The following is a 27653-nucleotide window of genomic DNA, read 5'->3' as shown; positions in this document are numbered from 1 at the left end:
GCTGAATTTATTGAAAACAATCTGCGTGTAAGTGGACCCTCACAATTCAAACTTGTGTTGTTCAGCGGGGAGTTGTATATCCAACAGTCCCTGGGTCCAGGGTAGAGTTTGTGGCTACAAAAAAATATCCAGTGAACATCTTTCCAAAAATCCAACAAGTAACCTTATGAGCTTTGGTTTGCTGGGCCTGCCTTCCAAAGACTGTTTTCTTTCTCCCAGGGACCTGCTGATACATAGGGTTTACAGCCACCTTGCCTTTTTGTAATTTATAAACTGAAGCTTATAGCACAACAAAATTTAAAAAGCATTTAAACAGAACATAGCATGATTTAAAAGTCAAATTAAAAAGTGATTACTTTGCAACCTTATTATTTCTATTCTCTAACCAGCTGAGGCATCCAGCCTGCCCTAGACCACTTAATATTGATCAAAGGCCATGGTCACACCTGGCAGCGATAAAGCCCCTTTTAATAAGAATGGCCTTGGACTTGGAGGAGTCCTCAGTTGAGCCAGATTAAGAGGTGGAGCAACTGGCCCTCAGCTCTAAAGGGCACTAGAACATCACTGGGGCACTGAGTATCACTGGGGGGATAAAATTCACTGGAAATGACATTGAAGGTGGAGAAATTACAACTTCCAGAACCTCTCTGAGGTGAGTATTGAATGTGGTTGAAAAGAATCAACTGCTTGAGAGGGAGTTTGAGAGGTGGAAGGAGGAGACCCCAGGGGATGTGCTCAAATAATAACAGGTGGTCATTGAAATCTTTTCTGAGGACTGGTCCAGTGAACTGTGGGGTGGGCTTCTTCTTGCCACCAAGGGGAAGGTGAGAACTGCCACTATCAGACCACCTTCTTCCCTCCTCAGCACCCAATCTTTCTTCTAAATAAGAACTGAATAAGTATTTTTGCAAGTATCAGTTGAAGGAGCCCCACATTAGTTACCTGCCCAAAGTACCAGATTGCTAGCCTGCCCAGGCACCCACGTGTGTCAACACTGTCCTGCTCTTTTTGTAGAGTCAGTCAGGGGTAATTTTCCTGGGACAAAGGGAGAAGCAATAGGTTCAAGTCCCCCATGGAGGAGCCAGGGATGGTCCTGCCAGAGAAAGGCCAGCTGCCCAGGAATCACAGGGCTAGTCATCCTAGAGGTAGCAAAGTTCTCTCTAGCTGCTGGGTTCAGCTTCCAATCCAGGAAAGAATTGGGAAAGAGAAAACAAAAGAAAACAAGACAAAACAAACAGAAAAGGTAAGGGGGAGGTATAAAAGAATAGAAAAGAGAAGGGCCAAATGACACCTGGTAGGTGCTTAATACTTTTTTTGAATGAAGGATTGAATTATTGGAAGTGAATAAAAGAGAATGAAAAGTACAATAATGAGAAAGGGAAAAACAAAAAGGAATATGATAATGGAAGCAAGTGGGAGTTGATTAGAGGAAAGAAGTAAATAGCTAAATTTAGGAGATGACAGGAACATACAACAGTACCCAGGCAGACTCTCTCCTTGGGTTACCATATGATTGCCAGAAGCTTCAGACTCACAACACTGGTTCCAAGAGCTCATGAAAGAGACCCTTCAAAAGTCTCTACAGTCCCTTGGATTAAAGCAAAGCCACTCTGTGGCTGTCCCTGAACTGATCACTGTGATCCAGAGTCACTTGATTGGGAGAGGAATTCCACCAATTGTCCAGACTTCCCTCCACCAATGTCTGAGGGAGCTCGGTGTCTGACAGGTTAGGCTGAGTCACTTGCTCCATCTCTGGAGCTGGGGGTGGAGCTCCCTCCACAGCACTTAGCATAAGAATGGGGAAAGTATGCTTTCAGATCAAAGAAGGGAGTGTGGGCGCTGAGTTGGCAAAACTCCAGAATGTCTGCTACATCAGCCCTTTGCATATTCTTTGCCAGGGTAATTCTTCTTTGATCTTTGAGACCATATTTAGACATCACTTCCTCTAGGAATTCTCCACTGATCTGTTTTCCACTCCAGATTAGATGCCCCAGAATAGAATCTGTGTTCTCGTGACTCTCTTTTCTAGAATGACAGCTCCTTCAAGGTTTTGCATCTTTTCTCTGTATCCCCAGAGCACAGGGCTTGACCTAATTAAATTTTGTTGAATGCCTGAGAGGGAATGCATGCATGTGCATGTGGAGGGAGGTATGTGTGTGAGAGTAGGACTTGCCTCTCACCTTCAGACAGGGCACAGCCACATTGTGATGGCTACACCCAGGAGTGGTGGAGATTTTTGCTCAAGCAGAAACCAGTACCTCTGGGGTTGGAGCCCCATTTTAAACACATAGACTGAGTGGGGAAAGGGGTTCCACTTCCCCAGGGGGGCGATAGTATGGCCACCTCCAAATTGGTGTCACCAGTGCTACTATTGTCTCAGGTTCCTAGACCCCAGGAAGTGTCCCCTTCGCACTGGGGGCACCAGGAGGGCATCCTGTCACATCAAGTCTTAGAATCCTGCTTCTTCATATCCACTTCTTTCTATTACACTATCCGCTGCTGATCTCCTGACAACCTCCCTGTCCCTCATCTTTACTCTCTCCTTTGCCTAACTCCTCTAAAACTTGTACACAACTGCCATGACAATGGTTCTTAAATACTGATTATCATGTCATCCAATTTATGAAAAACTTCTTTGAGTCCTCAATGCTTCCAAGAAAAATCCTAAATTCTTCAACCTGGAATTAAAGTTCATGGTCAGTCTTTTCCCAGATAGCACATGCATCCATTCTCCTCACTCCTCCCCTTCCGGACCCAGGCCCCAGCCTATAACCTCCTCTCCCTCAATATTATGCTCACCACTTCTTTCTCATTGCTCATGTTCTGTCCCTGCTTTGTGTCCTCATTTTTCTATTTTGTTTTATAATCGGACTTCTTAATTCCTGTGTTTTTCACGAGGTGTTTTCTGACCCTTTTGACCCACAGAGATATTTTTCTTCTCTGAACTAATATATTTCTAGAAAAATTGAGCCTATATCCATTGTATCAAACATTCAATTGGCACTTAATCACATACTGCTCTATGCAGTTTTTTAATTTTTCCATTATTACATCAAGAATTCTTTTATATTCCTCCACAGCACCTAGCAAAGTGCTGGGAATGTAGTCAGCACATATTGTTTGTTAAATGAAAACGCAGAGGGGAACGTGTTGAATGAAAAGAGGCGATGGACAACGTGACTCTAGAGTATCTGGTTTTGTTTCAGTTTGGTTGTGAATATTATGTGTGCCTTTTGGCTTATCACTTAACTTTCTTAGCCTCAGTTTCCTTGTTAGAAAATTGAGGATAACCTTAACAGCTGTACAGAGGTTACAGGGTTATGGTGAACCCTAAATGAGAAATTACACTTTATGACTTGCTAAGGTAAGCTATTGAGATTGTTTAAATTTCAATTTAAAAATATTTTTCTTTTTACTTTTAGACTTGCCACCTTATTTCTCGAAAGAGGGCCCAACAGGATAGGCGGTCTTTACAAAAAGGCTGTTTACAGACACTACACAGATGATACCTATTCCACGGAGATCCCCAAACCTCCCTGGCTTGGATTCCTGGGCCCCATCTTGAGGGCTGAAGTAGGTGATGTGATTGTCATCCATTTAAAAAACTTTGCTTCTCGACCTTACTCTTTGCATCCACATGGCGTTTTCTACAACAAAGACTCAGAAGGTAAATATCAATCCTGTATTATTGGTGTCTTGTCTCTATTTCATAAGTTAGACAACTAATTGTCAGTTACGGTGAAAGAGCTTCTAAGAGCACAATAATTACACATGTTCATTTGTCTTTTCTTTGTCTCCTTCTCTCCCTATCCCATCTGTTCCCCCTTCTCTTCTTTCTCTTTCCTTTATTTCTTTCCCCCTTTCTTTCTTACTCTTGTTTATGTTGATACAAAACTGGGTGCTGGGCTTCCTTGGCACCTGCTATACCATGCCCCCCAGCAGCACACTAACTTTCTTCCTTGTCAATCACTCGTGACTGGGCAGCACACTAGAGCAGCATGCACTAGCAGGTTTCAAGGATGCTGTTGCCGATAATAGCCTTGGCTATGGGGAGGATGTCTCAGTGTAAGCTGATCTCAACTTCCCTGCGTAAGCCTACTATCTTTGGTGCTTCCTTTCTAAAATACCCTTGCAAGAGCTTCGATAGTGCAGTTTCTCAAGTCTTCCCTGTTTTCTTTTTTTTTAACTTTTAAGTACTATCTTTAGACTTTTGAAATGGAAGTATTCCCCAGACATCAAAAGTTTTTTGCATCTCTCATAGCATTCTTCCTCACACCAAGGTGGAATGGGTCAAATGGTGCCATACCTGCTACACCCCTGGCTCTGGAGACTGTGTCAGGCACAGTACTCTGATGTAACTTGCTTTATCATTAAGGAGGGTATTAACAAATGTCCCACGACAGTCAAATTGGACAGACCACTGCCAGGTCTGTCTGAGAAGCAGGAGGAGAGAAGTCTGAAGATAAACATGAGACATTGAGATTGTCCTTTGTTCTCAGCCCTTTTCCTCCATCTGAAGTGCAGCAAAGTTCTCAGTCCCAGATTTGGTAGTTCTGAGTAGCTGAAGATGAGCACATAAAACTGTTCCCGGTAAACTTGGAGAGAGTTTTGTAAATGATAACTATTGATGCATTTTCTTTAATATAGTTTCGTAAAAGTATTATTTATGCTGCTGGTAAAGATGTGTCATAATAGCCGTGCCTGTCTTTTTAAATATGGAGAAAATAGGGGCCTTTATGAATCTTTAATTTTGTCCTTTCTCCTTCATATATTTCTGGAAAGCATACCTTAATATTGCTGATGGTGTCCTGAAAGATCATCTAGGCCAGTAATTCCAAAGCTTTATAAGATCACAGATGCTTTTTAAAAAATTTGTGGTAAAATTTACCATTTTACTATTTTAAGAGTACAATTAGTGGCATTAAGTACATTTAGCGTTGTGCAGCTATCACTACTATTCATTTCTAGAACCGTTTCATCATCCCAAACAGAAACTTTGCACTCATTAAATAATAATCCCCTATTCCCTTCTCCACCCAACTTGCTAGTAATTACTACTCTACTTTCTGTCTCTGTGAATTTGCCTACTCTAGGTACCTCATAAAAGTGGAATCATATCATATTTGTTCTTTGGTTTCTGGCTTATTTCATTTAGCATAGTATTTTCAAGGCCCATCTATGTTGTAGCATGTTTTAGAATTTCAACCCCTTTTAAGGCCTAATAGTATTCCATTGTATGTGCATACCCAGGAAGACTTCTCATAGCCTATAGTAAATAGGTCTCTTCCATCTCAGGAGTTTGTTGGTTCCCTTCATAGCACGTATAAAGCCTGTACAGTAGAAGGGAACTTTTCTGTGTGTATCCTCTTCCTCATTTGTGTGTGTTTCTACATTAGACTGTAGACTTCTGGGAACAGAGACCATGCTGGGTTTTCCTGGGCAATGTTCTTCAGTGCTTGGCACAATTCTTGGCATGTGGCAAGTACTCTATAAATACTTTTTGAATAACTCTCAGATCTAGCCCCGCATTATCATTTTATAAGAAATCAAGGCCTAGAAAGAAAAAATGCCTTTATCAAATTCTTATAGTTGGTTAGCAGCTGAGTTATAATAGACACAGACCTCCTCTCTCCCATGCTAAGGCTCTCTCCACTACTCTACTCTGCTCCTGTACTGATGCAATCAGTAAAGCAGCACCTCTCCTTCCTGTGTGCAAATCTCAGCAGGTCACCATGAGCTCTTGGTTCTTACCTTCCTGGTTCTTCCAGAGGGGCTCTTGGTAAAGGTTCTGAGCAAAGGCCAGGTCCTTACTTTCAGCCACTCAATTCATTTTTTCTTATCATATGTGTGTGTGTGTGTGTGTGTGTGTGTGTGTGTGTGTGTGTGTGTGTTGTATTTAAAAGGTTTACTTTCATTCATAAACCTTCCACTGAATACCCATTAGGTGCCAGAGACTGACTTTGGGTCCTAGGCATAAAAGATGAATGAATCACAGGCCGTAGCTGAAAATCAATGACTATAAATATAAGGATTTATTTTAGGGCTCTCAATTCTGTCCCACTTATCTATATGCTACCCTCATACAAATGCCACACTGTCTTGATCACTATGGATTTGTAGTAAGTTTTGAAACTGAGTACTATAAGTCCTCCAACTTTGTTCTTCTTCTCAAGCCTTTTTATTATTCTAAGATTCTAAGTCCTTGGCATTTCCATATAAATTTCAGATCAGCTTGTTAATTAAAAATGAAAAGCTGGGATTGTGATGAAGATTGCATTGAGTTTATGTATCGATTGGGGGAAAATTACAATCTGCATTTTAAAGATGAATTGCCATCTTGACAATATTAAGTCTTCCAATCTTATACACATGAGCAATTTAGATCTTTAATGTCTCTCAATGTTTTAGTTTGTAGTCTACAAGATTTACATTTCTTTTGTTAAATTTATTCCAAAGTATTTTATTCTTTCTTATGCTGTTATAAATGGACTATTTTCTTAATTTCATATTTTGATTGCTTGTTGCTAGTGTATAGAAAGATGACTGATTTTTGTATATTTATCATGGATCTTACTATCTTGTTAAGCTTGATTAGATGTTTAGAGGGTTCTTTAGAATTTTTTACATGTAGAATCACATCACTGTGAAAAAAGACAGTTTTATTTCTTTCTTACAAATTGATATACCTTTAATTTTTTTTCTTTTGCTTTACTGCACTGGCTTCAGGACGATATTTAATAACAGTGGTAAAAACAGACATTCGTGTCTTGTTCCCAATTTTAGGAAGAAAGCATTCAGTCTCCCTCCCATTAAACATGATGTTAGCTGTGGGTTTTTCTTAGATATCCTTTGTCAGATTGAAGGAGTTCCTGTCTATTACTAGTTTGTTGAGACTTTTTAATTTGATAAATACTTTGATAAGTTTAATTTGATGAGGATTTTGTAAATTGCTTTTTGGCGCCTATTGAAATGATTGTGTGTTTTTTTGTCCTTTATTCTATTAATATGTTATCAGGTAGACTTAGTTGAAGTTTTCTATATTCTTGCTGATTTTCTGTCTAGTCATTCTATCAGTTATTAAGAGCAGAGGATTGAAATCTCCAAGAATTATTGGTGAGTTGTGTATTTCTCCTTCAATTATGTCAGTTTCTGCTTTATGTGTTTTGAGACTTTTGTCAGATATGAATCCACTCATACTTGTTATATCTTCTGGATACATTGACTCATTATAAAATACCTATCTTTGTTCTAGTAATATTTCTTGTCTTAAAATCTAGTTTGTTATTGACAGCACTTCAGCTTTCATATTGTTACTATTTGCATTCTTTTGCTTTCAGCCTTTTTGTGTCATGGAATATAAGGTGCAAACTGCATATAGTTAGATGTCACTTTTTTGTCCAGGTTGACAATCTCTGCATATTGATCAGACACTTATATCATTCTCATTTAATGTAATTATCGATTGCTTTGATCTGCATTTGCTATTTTCCTAATTATTTTCTATATACTTTCTGTCTTTTTGGTTCCTGTAGTCCTCCTTTACTGCCTTCTTTGGTGGTTAAACAAATATTTTTTAGTGTTCTATTTATATTCCTCTGTTAATTTTTTTAACTATTTATTTTTGAGTTATTTTGTTATTGGTTGGCCTATGATTATAATATGCATTTTAGCTTATCACAATATACTTCGTATTTTTACCAACCTAGTTTTGGCAATATTTAGCTTTGTTCTAACAGAACTTTCTCTTCTCTCTCTTGTGCTATTATCATGTTGTCATTACACCTCTCTTTATATAAACCCAACAAAGTGTTGTTACATTTAGAACTTTAAATTATCTTATGACTGTTAAAGAAGAGAAGGAAGAAGAAATATATTTATAGAATCTTTTGTATTAACTCACATATTTCCTATTTCTGGTGCTTTTCATTTCTTCCTGTAGATTCAAGTTACTCTCTGGTGGCATTTTCTTTTAGTCCAAAGGACTTCCTTTAGTATTCCTCGTAAGACAGGTTTGCTAGTGACAGACTCACTCAGTCTTTGTTTATCCAGAATACCTTTATTTTGCCTTTTTTTTTTTTTTTTGAGGGATAGTTTTGCTGGATATAGTATTCATGGTTGGCATTTCCCCTCCAGCACTTTGAGTATGTTATCCCACTGTCTTCTCATCTCCAATATTCAGATGAGAAGTCAACTGTTAATAATGTCGATGCTCCCCTGTACGTGATGAGTCCTTTTCCTCTTTCTGTTCTCAAAATTACCTCTTTGACCTTTCCCCTGACAGTTTGACCACAATGTGTCTATGTATAGATTCTTTATATTTATCCTATTTGTGGTTGATTATGCTTTTTATGTTTTTCATCACATCTGGAAATTTTAGGCTACTAGTTCTTCAAATACTTTTTCTTCTCCCTTTTCTTTCTCCTCTCCTTTGGTAGACTATTATTATACATATTTCAATTCACTTGATTTGTCTCACATGTCTCTGAAGTTCTGTTTATTTTCTTCAATCTTTTTTTCCCCACTCCTTTTCAGATAAAATAATTCTATTGATCTATCTTCAGATTCACTGATTCTTCTGCCATTTTGAATCTTTTTTTGAGGTCCTCTCATATCGTTTCATTTCATTTAATGTACTTTTCGATGCCAAAACTCCAACTTGATTCTTTTTAATAAAAATTTCTATCTTCTTATTGAAATTCCATTTGTTGAATCATTTTGTTCTACTTTCCTTTTATTATTTAATATAGGTTTTCTTAGTTGTTTGAACATATTTACAATAGCTGCTTTAAAGTCTTTACCTGCTAGACTTTACATCCAGAGACACTTAGAGATAGTTTCCAATGGCTGCTTTTTATTTTTTACCCAAATATGGCCACAACTTTCTTGTTTCTTTGCATGTCTCACTTTGTTGCTGTTGTTGAAAACTGGACATTTTTGAGAATATATTCTAGCAACTCTGGATTCTGATCTCTCCCTCATCCAAGGTTGTTTTTATTGTTTGTTTGCTTTTTTGTTTGTTAACATGCCTGAGATAAATCTGTGAAATCTGTCGTTCCTGTAGTGTTCTGCTCTTTTTTTTTTTTCCTTTTTTTCTTGTTTTCATTTTTAATCCTGGCTGTTGAGAGTCACCTCTCTACCTGCCTAGTTTAGGAGTCAGCAAATGATTGGACAGAGGTTTTGTTTAAGCATCAGTAAGTCTTCTGTTCTCTGCCTTTGGATCTGTAGGTAGATAGGAAACACATTCAAAGTTTGGGCAGTTTTTGTCTGCCTTGGCTTTTACTTTTCACTAGGCCCTTTGCCTTTCTCTTTGAATGTATAGAGCAGAAGTATGTGAATAAACAATGTTCAGCAGTTCTTCAAGCATAAACATTGCTGGATGTCTTTACTCAATTTCCAGAGTACTGAAATATATATTTTTTTGGAATCAATTTCATCCAACTTTATAGCTACTTTGCGGGGAGAAGATTTGCTGACCTCCTCCCTCTCTTTTAATCAGTTTTTGTCTTGGCTATAGTTTGGGCTTGCTAGTCTTATAGTCTCTCCTCAATTGAACTTAGTGTTTACTATGAAATTGACACAATGCTAGATACTGGCACTGCAAATATGAGGAAATATATAGTTGTTGCCTCCAAGATAATCATCAGAGGAGAGGTAGAAAAAGAAACTTAGCAGAATTGGGTGGGTGGAACTAACATTAATTGAGCAGTTACTGTAGGCCAATACTTGTGCTAGAGCTCTTAAAAACATTATATCATTTAATAATAAAATTATCTAGTGCTCTCTTAATATCCATGTGAAATATAATTATTAAGACTTTTTAAAAATTAAAATTTACTGTTTTTTTAAAATATATAAAAGCATAAATAAGAGTAAAATGTCTCACAATCTGATTCCCTCCATGCCTGCTAAAATTAGTTCAAAACAAAAAATTAAATACAAAGTAGTATATGAACATGGTTAGAAAAATTAAGAGTACAAAGAGATATAAAAAGTAAAAATCCTTCTTGTCTCTCACTTGAAAGGCAATCACTTTTAATAATTTCTTGTAAGTTTCTCTTAGAAATTTTTCTAGACATATTTTAGTGTATGTGTGTCTACGGTTATGTGTACGTATATACTTGTACTTTTACACAAAATAGATTATACTATAATGCTATTATATACTTTCTGTTTTTCATTTTTTACTTCATCTTGCAGACTTTCTCATATTAGTACATACAAAGAGACCTCCTTTTAACAGTTGTATAATATTCCATTGTATGAATGTACCAGTTGTTATTTTCATGATAATTTAGGTTGCTTTCTGTTTTGGGTTCATATCAACAATTCTACAAGGAATATTCCAGTTTTGGTATTGTGAAAAACATTTTCAAGTATGTTTCTAGGATAAATTCTTAAAAGTGAAATTGCTGGTTATATTTATGTACATTTCTTTCTTTTTTTGATAGGAATTGGCAAGCTGTCCTCTAAAATAATGCACATTTTACTGTGCTACCATTTGTTCATGAGCTAGCCTATTTCTTTCACAATCCCACCAATCCTCAATATTCTCAAATCTGATGAGAGAAAATGTGTACATCATAATTTCTAAAAGCTGACACATCTTAGAATACATGCAATGAAATGAATGTTTTAAAATACTTATATTATTAATTTTACCATTGTTCAAAATCTTTGTCAAACTTTTTGGGAATGACTTTCAGAACAACTTAATAAGCCACTTACTCTCAAATCACTTTTTTACTTTAAAGTTTATTTTGAATCCCAAATGATATTCCTTATCTTGAGCAGTGGCACCAAGGTTTGTTTGGGAGCTCTAGCCCCACTTTTAAATAACAGTCATCAATGACCGCCAATAATAATAAGCAAAAAAAGTACATTAAATAGTGAATAAAAGAATCTTTAGAAAAATTTCTATTTGTATTTATTTGTGTCATATAGTCAAAGCAAAATGAGTGATCTCAGTTGAAGCTTTAAGACAAATCCACTACCCACCCACCCTTCCCCAATTCCTGACCTGCAGCCTCTCAATATATAAATTCAGAAGCTTCCAATCTATGCATTTTATTCACAGGGCTTTGGATAAAGATGGTATACGGTCATCCCACTCATTCGTTATAATATTTAACAGATATGTATTGAGTACCCAATATACCAAGCACTGGAATAGATCTTATGTACATAATTTTGAGCAAAAACAAATTGAGATTTCATGGAGCTTACAGTCTAACATAAGAGACAGACATTAGTCAAGCAATTACACACATCATATATATATTAAAAATTTAGGCAATGGCTATTAATAAATAATAGCCAATGTTTATTGAATGCTTACTATATACCAGGCACTGTGATAAATGGTTTATGGACCTTGTGTCATGTAAGCCTCAACAACTCTATGAGGTAGGGACTATAATTATCATCATCTCACAGATAAGAAACTAAGACTCATAGAGAAGAAGGAAAGTGCCCAAGTCACATATCTAACAAGTGATGGAGATAGGACTTGACTCTAGGTGGTCTAACTTCAGTGGCTGTAAATTTCATCACTGTCCCTACTGACCTTCCTTCTGTGTGCATGCATTGTAGAAAATGACTTAGTCCAGGGCATTCAGGATTGCCTGAGTCAGACCATGCTGGGCCTTGCAATTTATGTTCAACACATTTGACCTTCATTCCAAGAGTGATGGGAAGCCATAGAATGATTTTAAATAAAGAACAATATAATTAGATTTGAGATCTGAAAAGATCACTCTTGCTATGGCTTGGAAAATGGACTATAGAGGCAAGAAATGCAGTGAAGTCAGCTAATAGTTTACTGCATATGTCCAACTGAGAGATAATGTTTGGACTAGGGTCGTGATGGTGGAGATACACATAAAGGGATTTGTGATGGTGGAGATACACATAAACGGATGAATTTGAGAAGAAGCAAGGGCAAGACCTGTGGTGCTTTGGAAATGGTGAGAAAGGAAGAGAAGGAAGATAAGAATGTTTCCTTTGTTTCTAGCTTGTGGCACTGAATACTGGTGGTGTCTTTTACTGAGAGAAGGGGCAATGACTGAGGACCAGGTTTGGGAGTGCTAATGTTCTTTGGGGACAGTGGTTTTCGAGATCTCTTTGAGATTTACAAGTAGAGATGTACAGTAGACAGTAGGATATCAGTGTAGAGTTCAGAGGCCAGGTCCAGGCTGAAGATAAAACTGAGATTCACTGGCATGTGATTGATTAAGGCATTGTTGGAATGAGTGCTATCAACCAGGGAGAGAGCTCTGGACATAGTGCCAGCATTATAACTTGAGGATTTCTGTCCTTGAATGACAGAGAATGAACTGGAAAACCAGACTGAAAATGATTTGCTGAAGAGGATAGTGTGATGTCACAGGAACCAAGGGAGGAGAATTTTTTTAAGAGGGAGAGAAAAGACAATACTATCAAATGCTTCTGACAGGCTAGGTAGCACAGGAAAACATTTGGATTTAATGGGTGACGGGTAGCACCTCTTGATTTTTTCCTATTCCTCTATCAGAGTAGATCAACTATCAAGTTAGAAAGCAATAAACTACATTAGTTTAACATTGAGTAAAAATGATTTTGTCAGATATTTTTCAGTGTTGTGGTCCCACCTTATATTGAAAGGCAATGTAAGAAATTACTTTTAAAAACATTTTTGCATGTTTTAGAAACCATTCTTAAAAACTTTGAAGATGTAACTAATCATATTACTCAATAATTTTTAAATTAATTAATTAACTAATTAAATTGAAGAAATGATTTAATTTTTTTTACTCTGTCTACCTCTCCCCTCTTTCCTCTCCCCTAACTCAGTAATTTGTATACAGAGATTTTCTTGAAAATATTGTCTTAGAATTTAGTACCAGCAAGAAGTTCCTCTCTCGAGAAATTGGTAAGTTTCCTTTCTTTAGACAAAGAATATAACCGAATTATATTAACCTAATATATATTAAACCTAGATATAACAATATGACCTAGATATAATGAGGCGATTCAGAACTATACTTAATACTGAAAGAATCTAACAAATTAGTCTCCTTTCTTTATGTAGGTTTTGCTCTCTGACTTTATCTTTTCAGTATTACAGAGTATAGAGATTTAATTTGTAAAATAATTCATATTTTTTAGATTAACATAAATATACACATAGAAAATACATAAAAATAAAATGAATAAGTATGTAAAAATAGTTCAAACCCTATATTCCCAGTAATTAATGGAGAGGTATCACAGTGTAGTGGGAAGTCAGATATAACTAGACTGAAATCTGGCCCAGCCACATGCTACCAGTATTTGATTTAATCTAAAAGGAGATATTAAATACATACCATATGGGGTTGCTATAAAGAATGAGATAATATACACAAAGTACCTACTACACTTGGCACGTAATAGGGACTTAACTGGCATCATTCATCAAAAATCAAATTATGTTTCATGGCAAAATTTGTTTAAAAATGTATTGTTAATTTTTTTAGTTATAGTTTCTATTTGGCTTGCCTTGGACTCACTGGCTCTTGTTGTCTTATTTGAATTTGTATTCCTAACATCAGCACATTTGCTGGCATGTGGTTGATGTCCAATACAGGTTTGTTGGTGAATTAGTGAAGGAATGAGAGAATGGAGAATGAATTTGGAGTGTTTCCACACCTGTCTCCCTCTCTGCTCTCACCCTCCAGCCTTCTTCTCTGTACTATTCAACTCCTACCAGTCCTTCAAGGCCCCTCAAATCCCACCTCTGTTATGAAGCTTCTGATAATTGTAACTTGTATAGGTTGGTCTCCTGCCTTCTACCCAGGTGGTTTTCAAACTATTTTTAGCAGCGGACCTTCTTTAACTGAAAAACCTCATGCACTCTTAGTTTATAAAACAGAGAAAGGAAATGCTATGCCCATTCGCCCCACCCCTTCTGTAGTAGTCCTTCTACCTTGCATAGACCCCAAATTACATTCAACACATCATCCTGCTTTATTCTCCAGTTGTCCTATGTGTTCACAATTCATGTTCTGGTCACTCCAGCAGAACTATAAGATCCCTAAAGGCAAGAATAATGTCTTAACTTCCTTCCTATCCCTTGTGAGACCTCATACAGTTGCTGAATCTGTACTAAGTGCCCAAGGGGTGTTCATTATTTCTTCTGCTGCTTCTTCCTTTCCTTCCTTAGTTGATGTTAAGTGAAGGGGATTGAAATCTTCCTGATTGGTACAGGAGGCCCATCAGAAGGAGTCTTTATGAATATTTTTTAAGCATCTGGTTCTGTGGAGGACACTCACATACGTTGTGTCACTTAGTTCTCATATCCCTGTGGAAATATGTATTAACATTCCAGCTTTACTGATAGAAAATTGAGGCATTGAGAATTTAAGTAATTTGCCTCAGTCCTACAAGAAATAAATTTTAATTCATATGTGTTTGATTCCAAAGCTCTGGCCATTTCCACTATAGCATGTGACCTCTGTTTTAAGTATGTTTTATCTTTTCTTGGAAGGAGCCCTGTACCCAGATGGAACATCTGGAAAAAACAAGAATGACGATATGGTTCCTCCTGGCAAAAACTATACTTACGTCTGGCCAGTAAGAGAAGAATATGCCCCTGCTCCAGCAGATGCCAACTGCCTGACCTGGGTGTACCATTCACACATCGACGCCCCTAAAGACATCTGCTCTGGGTTAATTGGCCCGCTGCTGGTGTGCAAGGAAGGTAAGGAGACTTTTCCAACCTCCCCTCCCCACCCCGCCCCCATGAGCCTCCTCTTAGGTGTGTTAAAAAGTGTATATAATTTCAGGTCTTGTCTTCCTTACCTCCCTTGCTCCATACAGATTGTGCTTCTTCTTCTAAGCTTTCTGTAAGATTAGGGAAATTCTTCTTGCATAGAAGTTCAATCTGACACTATAACAGGAGCAATAATTCAGACTTCTGTTTAAGAATCAAAATAGCTTTCTGAAACATATGCATTTTTTTAAAGAGGACATTCCATATTAATAGCTATTCACATCATATTAACACTACACATAAGAACGTTAAAAATATAAACAAGTGACCAAAACATTTTAGCTTCATTATTTTACCCATATGACTACTTTGCTATTTTATTCCCTATTGATTTAGTGTACCTGTCAATGAGGTCTACTTCCTTAAGGGATAGCCAGCTTTCCAAGTCTACAGTTGTGAAGACTTCTGTTTTATGACTTTTTGCTTCTATGATTGTCATTTCCATTAAAGCCTTTCGCTGCTTGTATGCTGTGGGTTACTTTTTTGTCTACAGGCCTTTGACAAACTTCACACTTATCTGACACCGTTGGCAGGAAGCAAACCTCATCTTGCCTTAGTTCATTTTGAACTTTTTTCTCTACTCTTTTGAACGTGCATGATAGGTGTCCTGAATAAATATTCAGGGACGAGGACTGATGTAGACCAAGAGTTCGTTATAATGTTTACTCTGGTGGATGAGAATCAAAGCTGGTACCTTGATGAAAATATCAGACATTTCTGCACTGACCCGGATTCAGTTGACAAAGAAGATGCCGTTTTCCGGAGGAGTAACAAAATGCACGGTGAGTATCTCCCATGTTTCCAAACACACACTGACTGCCTTCTGGGTATCTGATACCATGTGGATGCAAAAACACAGAAATGTCAAATCTATTTTTCCAAGATTTGTAATTTAATGATGAGAATGATTAGAAAGAGATATGAAATACACTATGTGTCAGAACCTCAAACAATTTGGGAAGGGACAAGTCAAGAGATACGAGCTAAATTAGGTATGACAAAGCTATGGTACAGAAAGTGGAAGGATTAATGGTATTATCAGGAAAGAATCAGAGGAGAGTCCAGAGGATGGTTGGGTTTAGATTGACAGAAGAAAAGAGAACGAATCATTATCATGTAACAACCCTGTGCTTTGCAACCTCTTGCTTTATCCAGTAACCATTTTCTGAGCAGCTGCTAAATTTCAAAAACTATTACGCCTGGAGTTTAAATGCAGAGTTGTGGACTTATGTTTCTCAGACATTCTTTTTGTTTTGTTTTGTTATTTTTTTCCCATACGTTATTTAAATCAGCAAATTTATTGAGCATTCACCATGACCTAGACCCTGTATTTATTGAAAGTAGTATAAATGTCTACAGTTATCCTGATAGTTGAGACATAATACTTACACTTCCTTGTTTTGCAGAGTAGTGGCTTAATGCAGACTTTCAGGATTTGGAGGTTATTAAGCAGACTCATTCCATTCTTTTCCTAGAGAGTTCTAGTGAACATAAAGAACATCTTCAATATAAACGAACACCCCATGTCATTCATTGACAAATTTCCTCCACCTCTGCTTGTCTATCTCATAGTTATCCTAACCAAGACAGAATCAATGTAGTCATAAACTCATAGGAGAGAAGAAAGAAGCTGAAAATCATCTGACTTCCCCCATTTTTCAGATGAAGAAACTGAGGTCAAGAGACCATCAATGACTTGCTTAAGGTCAAAATATTAATTAGTACCACAGTTGCCTGAGAGAACCTGAGAGAGAAGTCCCATAGCAAATTAATTTAATTTGGTCGTGTCTGATTCCAAAGCATGTTGAGGTATGATTGTTAGTATACTGACTCTTTCCATTGAATTTTACACTCTCTCTTTTCCTTCCAGCAACCTTAGTTGTAGTGGGTGCTTGGAAAATATTTTAGGAAGAAAAGAAGTAAGAGAGAGGAGAAAAGAGAGGGAGGCAGGGGGAAAAAATGAAGGCTAGGATAAACGAAGACCTAAATTCAAATTATTGCAATGACCAGTTAGTTAACTACTATCCCTGTTTTTAACAAAATGAGAGTGGTGATCTCAAATCTTGCTGAAAACTACTAATTGTGATGATTTATGACTCAGCTGTCCACATAATTCCTCTTACTCTTTTGGAGTGAAAATGTCCAACAAAAATGAATGAATTTCATCAGCAAATATAGACTGCATTTAAAAAATCAGCCTGTATACAGAAGTAGGTGTATGCAAACAATCCTTCTTCCGATTGGCAAAGCAGATCTAACAAACACAGAAAAAAAATTAACCTAAAAACAAAAACAAACAAACGAAAAAACTAGTCTATAGAGATGCTCAGTCAACACAAGATTTATTGACAAATTTACTTAAAGTTACTAAAACGACTTAGAACTAATTGTGCCAGCTAAGTTATTATCTTAGTAACAATAGCTTTTAAACTCAGTTTGGATTTAAGAAGTCCTAAGTCAAGTTATTTTCTGTACTTGGTCAACTTCTAACTGCCATTTAGATCATTTAAAGTATTAGGTCTCAGACTTAAGGCGTAAGCTCAATCAGTAGGGTTCTTCTCCAACCAGACCTAGTGAAAAAAAGATTTTTCTCCCTGCTTTTAAAATAACAAAATATATACATGTCTCATAAGTTCCTTCTAATCAGTTCCTTTCCTTTCCATCTTGCTGTTTGCTTTTGTCACTTAAATCAAGTAGCTACTATGCGCCAGCTTTTCTGCTAGGTCCTGATAGCTGTGAGATGAGTAAGACAGGGTTTCCAGTTGCAAGGACCAGAGTCCCATGGAGAAGGCAGATATGCAAATGAAGGACCTGGAAAACTGCCATGAAAGTATGAGCAGCACTTTGTTTACTCCTGATCTCATTGTGTCCACATAGCAGCTCCAAGGCTGTTTTCAGTTGTGTGCCAATTGTCACTTTTTTTTGACTGCTTGTCTGTCTCCCCAAAAGAGCAATACCTTTTATTCCTTTCTGGGGCTACATTTTATAAAAGAAGCCATGCCTTTCTGCATGAAAACATTGCAATCAATGATTTATGCTGATTTTCCAGTCGTGCCAGAGAATGAATTACTATCGTTTCTGGTCCTGCTCACCTCTGCAGGGAAGCCTCTTCCACTAGTGTGCTTCTGTTTTTCAGCTCTCAATGGATACCTCTTCGGAAACTTCCCTGAGCCTGATATGTGCGTTGGTGAATCAGTGTCCTGGCACTTATTTGGGATGGGGAATGAGATAGACATCCACTCTATCTATTTTTATGGTAACACCTTCATCAGCCGAGGGCATCGGACTGATGTGGTCAACCTGTTCCCAGCCACCTTCCTGACAACAGAAATGATAGCTGAAAATCCTGGGAAGTGGATGATAACCTGTCAAGTCAGTGATCACCTACAAGGTAAAAGGACAAAGACCAGTGTGGAGATGCTTGCAATGGGACAATAAAACCACATAGTCAATAGTGCTCATTCAATGACTGCTGTTAGATAGAGTCTTGAATGTGTTATATTTAATTAAATACTAAATATATAGGAAAATATGTAATGCTTATTTGTAACCCTATCAACAGATATTTATTGATCTAATCCCTATGAATCAGGTAAGAGGTGACTGAAAGAAATGATAAAAACTTCAAGGAATCTACAATCTAGTAGTTAGACACAATGAGACATTTACAAAATGAATAATACTTAAAGCAAAATGATTAATGCTTTGGGCACCATAGTCACTTCTCTAGAGCAATCTAAAAAGGCTTCCTGAGGAATTGGTTCCTAATCCGAGACTTGAAATATAGGTAGAGATTGAATAGATGAAGAAAGGAAGAAAGACTTTTCATGTAGAAGATGCAACATGAACTGGGAAAAACACATGTTCTATATGAGCAACTATAATTAGAATAACATGTTTTTGGCATTGGAAAGGAATGTATAGATAACCTGGGCCAATCCCCCATCCAATTATTGAATCGCTTTTGAAACATCTCTTTTAAGTAATTACAGCAGCCATTTAAACTCTGGGCTGTTCTCTTAGAACATTCTCCCTTATATTGAGACAAAATCCAATGATAGGTGCAAAATCCTATGATAGGTGCACAATAGACATTTGTGTACTTAAATGCCAGTTGAATGACTTGGTCCTGGTTCTTTGGGACCATACAGAACAGGTCTTATTTAGCCGGACCCTCAGCTCATGACAGAAGAGTGATGAGAGAGAAGCCTAGAGAGGGAGCAGCTTTAAAAGGCAAGGCTAAGGAGGTAGGACTGTGTCTGGAAGGCAATAGGGAGTCTTTCTAGATCCTTAGGCACACTAGTGACATAATCAGTGCAATGATTTAGGAAGGTAAATATGATATCTATGTGCAGAAAGGATTCAGGAGAGATTCTGGCCACTGGAAGCTAGTTAAGAAGCACTGGCAACATTAGAGTTATGACATATAAAAGATCTGGCCTAAGGTGGTAAAAACTAGACCAGAAAAAGAAAATGTGTCAGTGGGATAAACATAGAAGAAATACTGTGTGATTAAGTTTGGATACTGACTAACTGCAAATAGTCGCTAAGAGTACAGGGATGCAACCTTTCAGGGCTGCTCTGATAATACATTCTTGTTCTCATCAACCTTAAGCAGCCTATCTCGGCTTTAGTCAGCTGGGATATTCCAATTAACTTCAATTCAACAAATGTTGAGTTGATCAGTTAACATGAATCTGATACTGTTCAAGGAAGACAAAGATGAACGAGATAAGTTTCCTATCCCCCCAATCCCCCACCCCAACAGCTGACTGATGTGTAGTCAACAAATAGAAATTGTATATATTTAAGATGTACAACTGGATGTTTTGATATATGTATACATTGTGAACTAATCACCACACAACCTCAAGCTAATTAACATAACCATCACCTCACATAGTTGACATAGTTGTGTGTGTGTGTGTGTGTGTGTGTGTGTGTGTGTGTGTGTGTGTTTGGTTAAGACGACTTGAGATCTCAAGGAGTACAAAGCTTCAGTTATGCAAGATGAATGAGTTTTGGAGATCTAATACTCAGCATGATTACTACAATCAATAATACTGTAGTATGTACTTGAAATTTCCTGAGAGTGTAGATCTTAAGTGTTCCCAACACAAGATCCCTACTCTTAAAGGTTCTCACGCTGTTAAATCTGAGAAACTAGTTTTAAACTAACATTAGCAGCCATTTGAGACTAGTAAGATTGCTAAGCTTAGCTAATAGTTATGGACCTAAACTGGTATTTATAGGTTACTAAAATACAATATTTCCTAAACTGTCCATATCTTCAGAAAAGAATTATTGTAAAAAAATTAGAAAATACATATAATTCAATTTTAAGACTCAGTAATCCCATCTAGAGGTAATGATGCCACATTTGGGTGAAGATCTTCCATCACTATTTTCTAGACCTTTATACTAAGTGCATGCATAATTTAGAAAATAAAATAAAATACTTCCCTGTAGCTTAGTTTTTCCACTTATTAATATATCAGAAATATATTTACATGTCAGTGAATATAGAGCTACTTCACCATTGTTAATCCTTCCAAGGTCCTTTATGAGGAGATTATAATTTACTTAACCTACACTCTATTGCTTAAAATTTATATTTTTGCTCTCTCCTTTTTTGGTGTTATAAAACAATATTGATAAAATCAATTTACAGATAAGTTTATACTTTTGTCTGATATTTCCTTAGCAAAATTCCTAAATTTGGAATTCCTGGGTCAAGGAGTTTGATTTTTCTTTAAAGTTATGAACATATATTGCCAAATTCCCTTTTTAAAAGTGTTGCTTTTCAGTGTGTGAGCATTCTCTTTTCCATATTCATCTGCCAACACTGAGAATTATTAGTCTTTCTAATCTTTACCAATTTGTTAAATGAACAACAGTGTCATTTTATTATTATTAAGGTTAAACTTTTTTTTCATTTGTTTACGAGCCAATAGTATTTCTTTTGTGAATACTATTTATGTTCCTTGCCCATTTTATATTGGGAGGTTTACTTTTTCTTTTCTTATTTTTCAACATTATTTACATATTAATCTTTTGTCATATGTATAAAAATATCCCCCTTCCAACCATTAATCCTTTACTTTTTAAATCTTTAAGTATAGTTTGGCATACAATATTGAATTGGTTATATTAGTTTCAAATGTACAATATAGTGATTTGACCTTTCTGTACCTTACAATGTGATCACTCCACTAATTCTAATAATCATCTGTCACTGTACAAACCTATCACAATATTATTGACTATATTCCTCTTCACCTTTTTCACTCATCCCCAAACTCCTTCCCTTCTGGTAACCTCCCCTTTGGTCTCTGTTTCTATGAGTGTGTTTTTGTTTTGTTTTGCTTGTTTATTTGTTTTTTGTTTTCTTAGATTCTACATATAAGTGAAACTATATGATATATTATATATATTAGATATATATGATATATATATCTCTGTCTGAATATATTTCACTTAGTATAATGCCCTGTAGGTCCATCCATGTGATATATATGCAATGGAATATTAAGCAGCAATGAAAAAGAACAAAATCTTGCTATTTATTTTTTATTTTTTACTTTGAACTTTTTTATGGTCCTATTTTCTGTAGAAAAGTTTTAAATGTTCATGAAGTCAAATCTATCAGTTATTTTGTGTATGATTTCTTTTGTGAGCATTTATACCTTGGCTGATGGTTTTCCTCTGTTCTGCAGCTGGTATGCTGGGGCAATACAATGTTGGTAACTGCAGAAATGATATTTCTCACCCCAAGATGAAGATGAAGATGAAGGGTCATCAGAGGCGCTACTTTATAGCAGCAGAAAAAATTATTTGGGATTATGGTCCTCAAGGCTATAACAAATTCAGTGGTCTTCCCCTAAATGCCTCTGGCAGGTAAGCTCTTTTTGCTCATGTTTGTAAGCCTCTCATAAGAGAGACATCTATTAGGTGCTTCCCTGTGATCTCATTCACACTGCTCTTAAAAGCACATACTACATAGATGGCATAATGACACCATTTAAGGAGTTCTGAGCCCTGTCTATACCACTGGGAATTAGCAGACTATTTATTGCTTTGTGATTTGCTGGCTAAATCAAAACACTATATTGATTCATTCACTCACTTATTTATCCATCAAACATTTCTTGAGCACCTACTGTGGGCAAACTTCAGTGCTAAGTCCCATGAGAAATACTTAGCGGACAGAGAGCAGAATAAGGTCATTGCACATATGGAGAACACACTTTTGAAGAGGGAATAAGACAGTACTCTCTTTCAATGGAAATGAACTGGCCAAAGAGGGTTATTCTTTTTAATGCAAGGACAGCCTGATGTAAGTTATGCTCCCTTACCCGCAATTCCTTTTCCTCCCCGTACAGTAAAATTACATTTTCTTTCAAAATTTAACTCTAATGTCACCTCCTAAGTGAGGTCTCCTTTGACTCCTGAGTCATAGTCAATCATTTTCTCTCTGACCTCCCACAGTGTATTTTATTTTTTGAATTGAATCTAAAAATTCATTAAGTGGATGTAAACTCCTGTAACTTCTTATGGTAGAATCACATACAATAACGTCTGTGAAAGCATTTAAAAATGTACAATGTGATAACAAGAAGCATTGCTATTACCCTATAATCTTTTTTATGTTTGAGGGAATGTTTTTAAAATTTTCTTTGTTTCTTTCATTGTAAATTTCATTAATTCATTCATTCTCCCACCAAACTGATGCACTTAAACCTTCCCTAAAGAATTTTTGTGAACTGTATATGGAAAACTCTAATATCACATTTTCTATTGATCAGTATTTCTCCACAAACAGAATAATGAGAATTAGCATTGAAAATTATGTCTTAGAAGCCTTCCAGAATTCTGAAGTGCCTTATAAAATATGGAACATTAAGCTATATTCAATTAATAATTAATACATGTGAAAGCACTAAGTAACATGAGGGACACAAGGAGGTCTAAGACCATGTTCCCAGCCTCAAGTGGAGAAAGATCCTGTGCACACAGAAGAGAAGTAATTTTGCAAGTTACAAATAAGATTAAGATGAGTTATCCAGACAGAGTTCTCTGGGCGTGCAGAGAGAACTAAGATAGTCAGGAACACTTCACAGAGAAAGCGGAATCTAAACAGGTTCTTGAAGAATGATAGAATTTATAGAAGTGGATAGCAAAAAGAGGAAATTTTAGATGCAGGAGTTAATGGAGAGTGATTAGATCAGAATGATTGAAGTGGGAGATTTGCATAGGAGAACAGGCACTTGCATAGAACAATAGGAAGGGAGCTGGAGTAAAATAAACTGGATATCAATTGCAGAGATCCTTTAATCCTCATTTGATTGGCAATTGGAAGCAAAAAAAGATTTTGCAGTTGCTAATTGCAATGAAAATTACCATTTTTGGAGATTAATGTTGTAGACGTGTACATGCTGAGAAAAAACTGAGTGAGTCAATGTGAGATAGAGGATAGAGAGAGTGCAGTTGGAGGTCCATATAACAGTGCAAACACAAGGTGATAAGGGCATGAATGGGGCTTGTGGCAGTGGGAAGAAAGGAAAGGAAAAGACACAAAAAGAAGCAGAAAAGGAAGAATGTGATCAAAGGTTACGAAGGAAGGATGAACAAGATAGAGGAAAGAGGCAGAAAAGCAAGACAAAGATAGCCTGTGTGACTGCAAGAGTGATGGTACCATTGACAGACATAAGATAATATAGCGTTAGTCCTAGTCAGAATTTATAGCATCATATTTCACAAGTTTGAAATTTAATATTTCATTTATATAGCTTAACTATTAATTAAACTATTAATTAAACTATTTGATTAACTAGACACTCCATTCCTTAATCATACCAGATATCAAAGAGCTTACTATATGCAGAGAATATTCACACTGACTTCAGCAAGAGATAGAGGGCTGCCTATTCTACAAAGAAACCAGTTAGCTCTTTGTTACTTTGTAGGACAGCATTCCGGGACTCCAGTATTGGTAAGTAAGGAGATGACCTGTACCTTCTTCTTCAGTTGTTGGACCTCAGGGGAAGAAAGTGCAATGGCTAAGAGAGAAATGAGCTTGTACGTCACCCAGCTTCTGAAGACTTTTAAGGCTGGGCGACTATTCCTAGGAACTTTGTTGAAGCCTGTGCTCTCTTTTCTGGGGAGATGGGTAGGTGAATAGGCTAAAGATCATAAAGTGAAACTCCATAATTAAGGCTTTTGGTGGATATGAAGAGATGTGTTCTCAATCAGTTTCCTATTCTTTCCACAGTGACTCCGAATTCTACTTCACACACGCAGACAACAGGATAGGAGGAAAATATTGGAAGGCTCAGTATGTGGAGTATGTTGATGCAACTTTTACTCAAAGAAAGAGACTCTCTGAGGCAGAAGCCCATCTTGGAATTCTTGGTAGAGAGAAACCATCCGTTATGTTTTGCATGGGGGAGGGGAGGTGTTTTAGCAGGTCATATACATCTACGTGGAATGACTCTTCTCCTGCCCATTTTTACATCTCTCTGCCTCTTTTCATCCTCTTATCCCTCCTCCTCCTGATATTTTTCAGGCCCAGTCATCAAGGCAGAGGTGGGAGATATCCTGTTAGTGACCTTTGCCAACAAAGCTGACAAAGTCTACAGTATTTTGCCCCACGGCGTGGTCTATGACAAGGCTTCTGATGCAGCCCCAAACATAGATGGTAAGTCTCAGCCTAAGCTTAAGTAGGAAACAGGATGAGCATGCACAGGACTTAGAACTGCACAGATCAGGTTCAAATCCTGGTCCCTTCACTTACCAGCCCACTGAGCTTGGGTAATTTTTTCAATTTTCTAAACCTTATTGTTCTCACCTATCAAATGCACTTAATGATGGTCACCTCACAGGGCTTTGGGAAGGGATGGAAAGAATTCAGTACAATGTCTGGCTCACAGTAGGTCCTTAGAAAATACCAATTCTTTTTCTTTTCCCTCAGTAATGTAATAAATCTCAAAGCAAGCTACTTTCATAGTCACTTCCACTCCTTTAAGGTGAAAAACTTTTCTGCTACAGTTTGCATGGGATTCTGTGGGTGAAGACTGAGGAGGAAAATCTGATTTCCAATGTTTTGTTGACATCAAAATCTTACACATGGTCTTTGCTTTGTATTTATTGACAATTATTTATCACCATCTCTCTCCATCACAGAGTAGGTAGCACCAGCTCTCTACACATAGAAAAGACATCTTCCGCCCAGCTGCTGCAGGAGCTATCTTTCCATCTATAATATTGCTCCCAGGAAACTCCTGATCTTCTTGGAAGCCTTACCCATCACCACAGCTGACATCGTGGCTACCTGGGCTACTTCTTCATGTCCCAGTGAGGCCTGGCCCATCCAGAGCGGGCTTTGTGGTGATGGTGAGGGGACACAGGATGAAGGAATGGAGAGAATTCCTCCTCCCCAGACCCATCCTTACCCTCCCCTGCTGCAGCATCTCCTGTACCTGCACTCACTTTTTTGGTCAAATGCTCACAGTGACTTTTTGTGTGTGTGCAGGAAGGACCTGTGACAGCCCAAATGTCTATATTTTCTATTGTTTAACTCAGCAAACTTATTGGGCACTTTTTTACAAAGCTCTGGACAAGATGCAGAGTCTCTGGCCTCAGTATCGTGGAGATCCAATGTGTTCATTTGGCAGCATAATGTGAGGATTAATTGCACAATCTTTGGAATCAAACAGCCCTGAGTTTGAATCCCAGATATGCTATTTACCAGCTTAGCAAACATGGGCATTCACTTATTTCCTCTATCTTATAGTTATTTCCTAGTTCAACCTTCAAGAATTTAAACTCTTTAAAGATCGGTCTCTTGCTTAATTTTTTTTTGGTATCCTCTTTAGGGCCAACTATAATATATTTCACATAGAAGGCACTCGATATTTTCTAGCTCTACATTTAATCACTAAATGGACAACTACCACTCTTTTAATATTTTCTAAATCTGGTATTTGAGTAAGAAATAGTATCAATGAAGCTACTAAATTTAATCTGTGAAGAAGACAATCCTTAATGTAAGATTCAATCTCATGAGACAGCAGATTGTGGCCGTGGCCTCCCCTGGTAGATACAAAAACAAAAACGACGATCTTTCTGAGCAAAATACATCATTAGAGAGAGACACTTCGAGCTAGAAGACCTAGTTGGACACTTTTAATGTTCTTGGCCATTGCTTTGAGTAATTGTTTCATTTATCTCCTCAGGATTTCTGAAACCAGGGGCACACGTTAAGCCAGGTGAAACCTTCACATACAGATGGACAGTGCCTGAAAGTGTAAGCCCAACAGCTGATGATCCTCCCTGCCTGACCTACCTTTACTTCTCAGCAGTTGAGCCAATCAAGGACACCAGCTCTGGCCTTGTAGGGCCTTTGCTAGTCTGTAAAAAGGGTGTTCTCAATGCTGATGGGACACAGGTAGGTCATCAAATGTTACCAAGTTCTGCTCAGGGTTGTATGTGAGAGAAGTCGGTAAATATGGCTAGAGATTAGATAGTAACAGTCAGTTACCAAAAAAAAGCAATTTTTCCTCCTTCCTCTTGAAATTGATTTCTATATACTGGGAATTTCATTTTCTTTGTAAATTTAAGATCTGACTTTCCAGATTTCTGCTTGTTGTGGTTGCAATTTGGTGGGCCTCTCCCTGAGCATTGCTTTGATTCTGGGATCTTCTGAAATCTACATGGAATGAAAATTGGGATCCCTACTTCTTGGGCAAGGTTTCTCAAACTTGGCCAGTAGAATCACCTGGGAACCTTTTAAACCTCTTTTATTCAGGTGCTCCAGACCAATTAGATCAGAATCTCTAGGTGATTCTAATGTGTGGCTAAGATTGAGAATCACTGTAACTCATCACTGAGAACTGGAACTTAATCACCATGGTCAAAGAAACAAGAAAGCCTGTAGATAACTTCTGGCTAGTCCCACCTGAAGGCTTGGATGGTTGCACTGATTAGTATGACAAAGCATAGCATTCCAAGCTATGTCTACATGATATTAAACATAATGACGAAAACAGGAAAATCCAGTCATTTAACCATTTGGAATTACTTCACCAATCAGAACTAGTAAGACTATTTATTTAAATAGTATATTTTATAATGTTTGGAATTGTATAAAACCACATTGAGGCTCTCAGGAATTTCTAGGTAGAAGACACAAAGTACATTGGCTCTCCTCAGATTTTTCAATTGCTTGCACAAAGGTCTAATCCTGGAAATACCTACAGGAGGTTCTGAGTGTCCCTGACCCTCTGAATGACCCTCCATTATGCTTGTGCAATAAGACTGTTTACACTGGACCACAATAATCATATAAGGCAAAGCAGAATGATCACCCCTATTTTAAAGCTGAAGAAACTGAGGTTCAGAGGCATTAAGTGATATCCCAGGAAACACACCTAGTAATTAGCAATAGAGGTAGAACGTGGAACTCTGAGCATCCATCAATCTTTTCCCAATACACTACTGTTTCCTACTAGCTAAATACCTGAGCCAAGGAAATTGAATGCCAGAAAAATTTTGTAAGGTGCTTCTGATTTTGCCCCCATTGCATCCTATCAATGGTCATTTTGAGATTTGCTAAAAGTATCTGATAGTCTCTGGGAGTTGTTCCATGAGCCAATACCATTCATGGCCAGTGTATTAACACAAAATCATGAAAAAAAAAAAAGGAAAAAACAACAGCATTAGAACCTAGGTCTGCCTGCTGCCATAGCCGATGATCATTTTTTTAATTAAATTTTTTTTTATGGTGACATTGGTTAACGAAATCCAATAAGTGTCAGCTGTCCATAGTTAGATTTCTTGCTGTCACCACATATTTGACCCCTTTTAC

At 37.2% G+C, this 27653-nt stretch overlaps 1 protein-coding gene across 1 annotated transcript in view; it reads left to right on the top strand.

Moving 5' to 3' along the window:
* The window catches only part of HEPHL1 (hephaestin like 1), a 65048-nt gene that overhangs the window by 8140 nt on the left and 29255 nt on the right, over positions 1 to 27653 (top strand). The window contains exons 2-9 of the mRNA XM_011374754.1: positions 3423 to 3667; positions 14504 to 14716; positions 15391 to 15570; positions 17925 to 18179; positions 21505 to 21685; positions 24060 to 24199; positions 24354 to 24485; positions 26023 to 26234. Coding sequence (XP_011373056.1) covers positions 3423 to 3667; positions 14504 to 14716; positions 15391 to 15570; positions 17925 to 18179; positions 21505 to 21685; positions 24060 to 24199; positions 24354 to 24485; positions 26023 to 26234 — 1558 coding nt within the window. The remainder of the gene's footprint in view (positions 1 to 3422; positions 3668 to 14503; positions 14717 to 15390; positions 15571 to 17924; positions 18180 to 21504; positions 21686 to 24059; positions 24200 to 24353; positions 24486 to 26022; positions 26235 to 27653) is intronic.

This window comes from Pteropus vampyrus, unplaced genomic scaffold, assembly GCF_000151845.1.
Source record: "Pteropus vampyrus isolate Shadow unplaced genomic scaffold, Pvam_2.0 Scaffold254, whole genome shotgun sequence".
NCBI lineage: Eukaryota > Metazoa > Chordata > Mammalia > Chiroptera > Pteropodidae > Pteropus > Pteropus vampyrus.
This window is presented reverse-complemented; position numbering and strand designations above follow the sequence as displayed.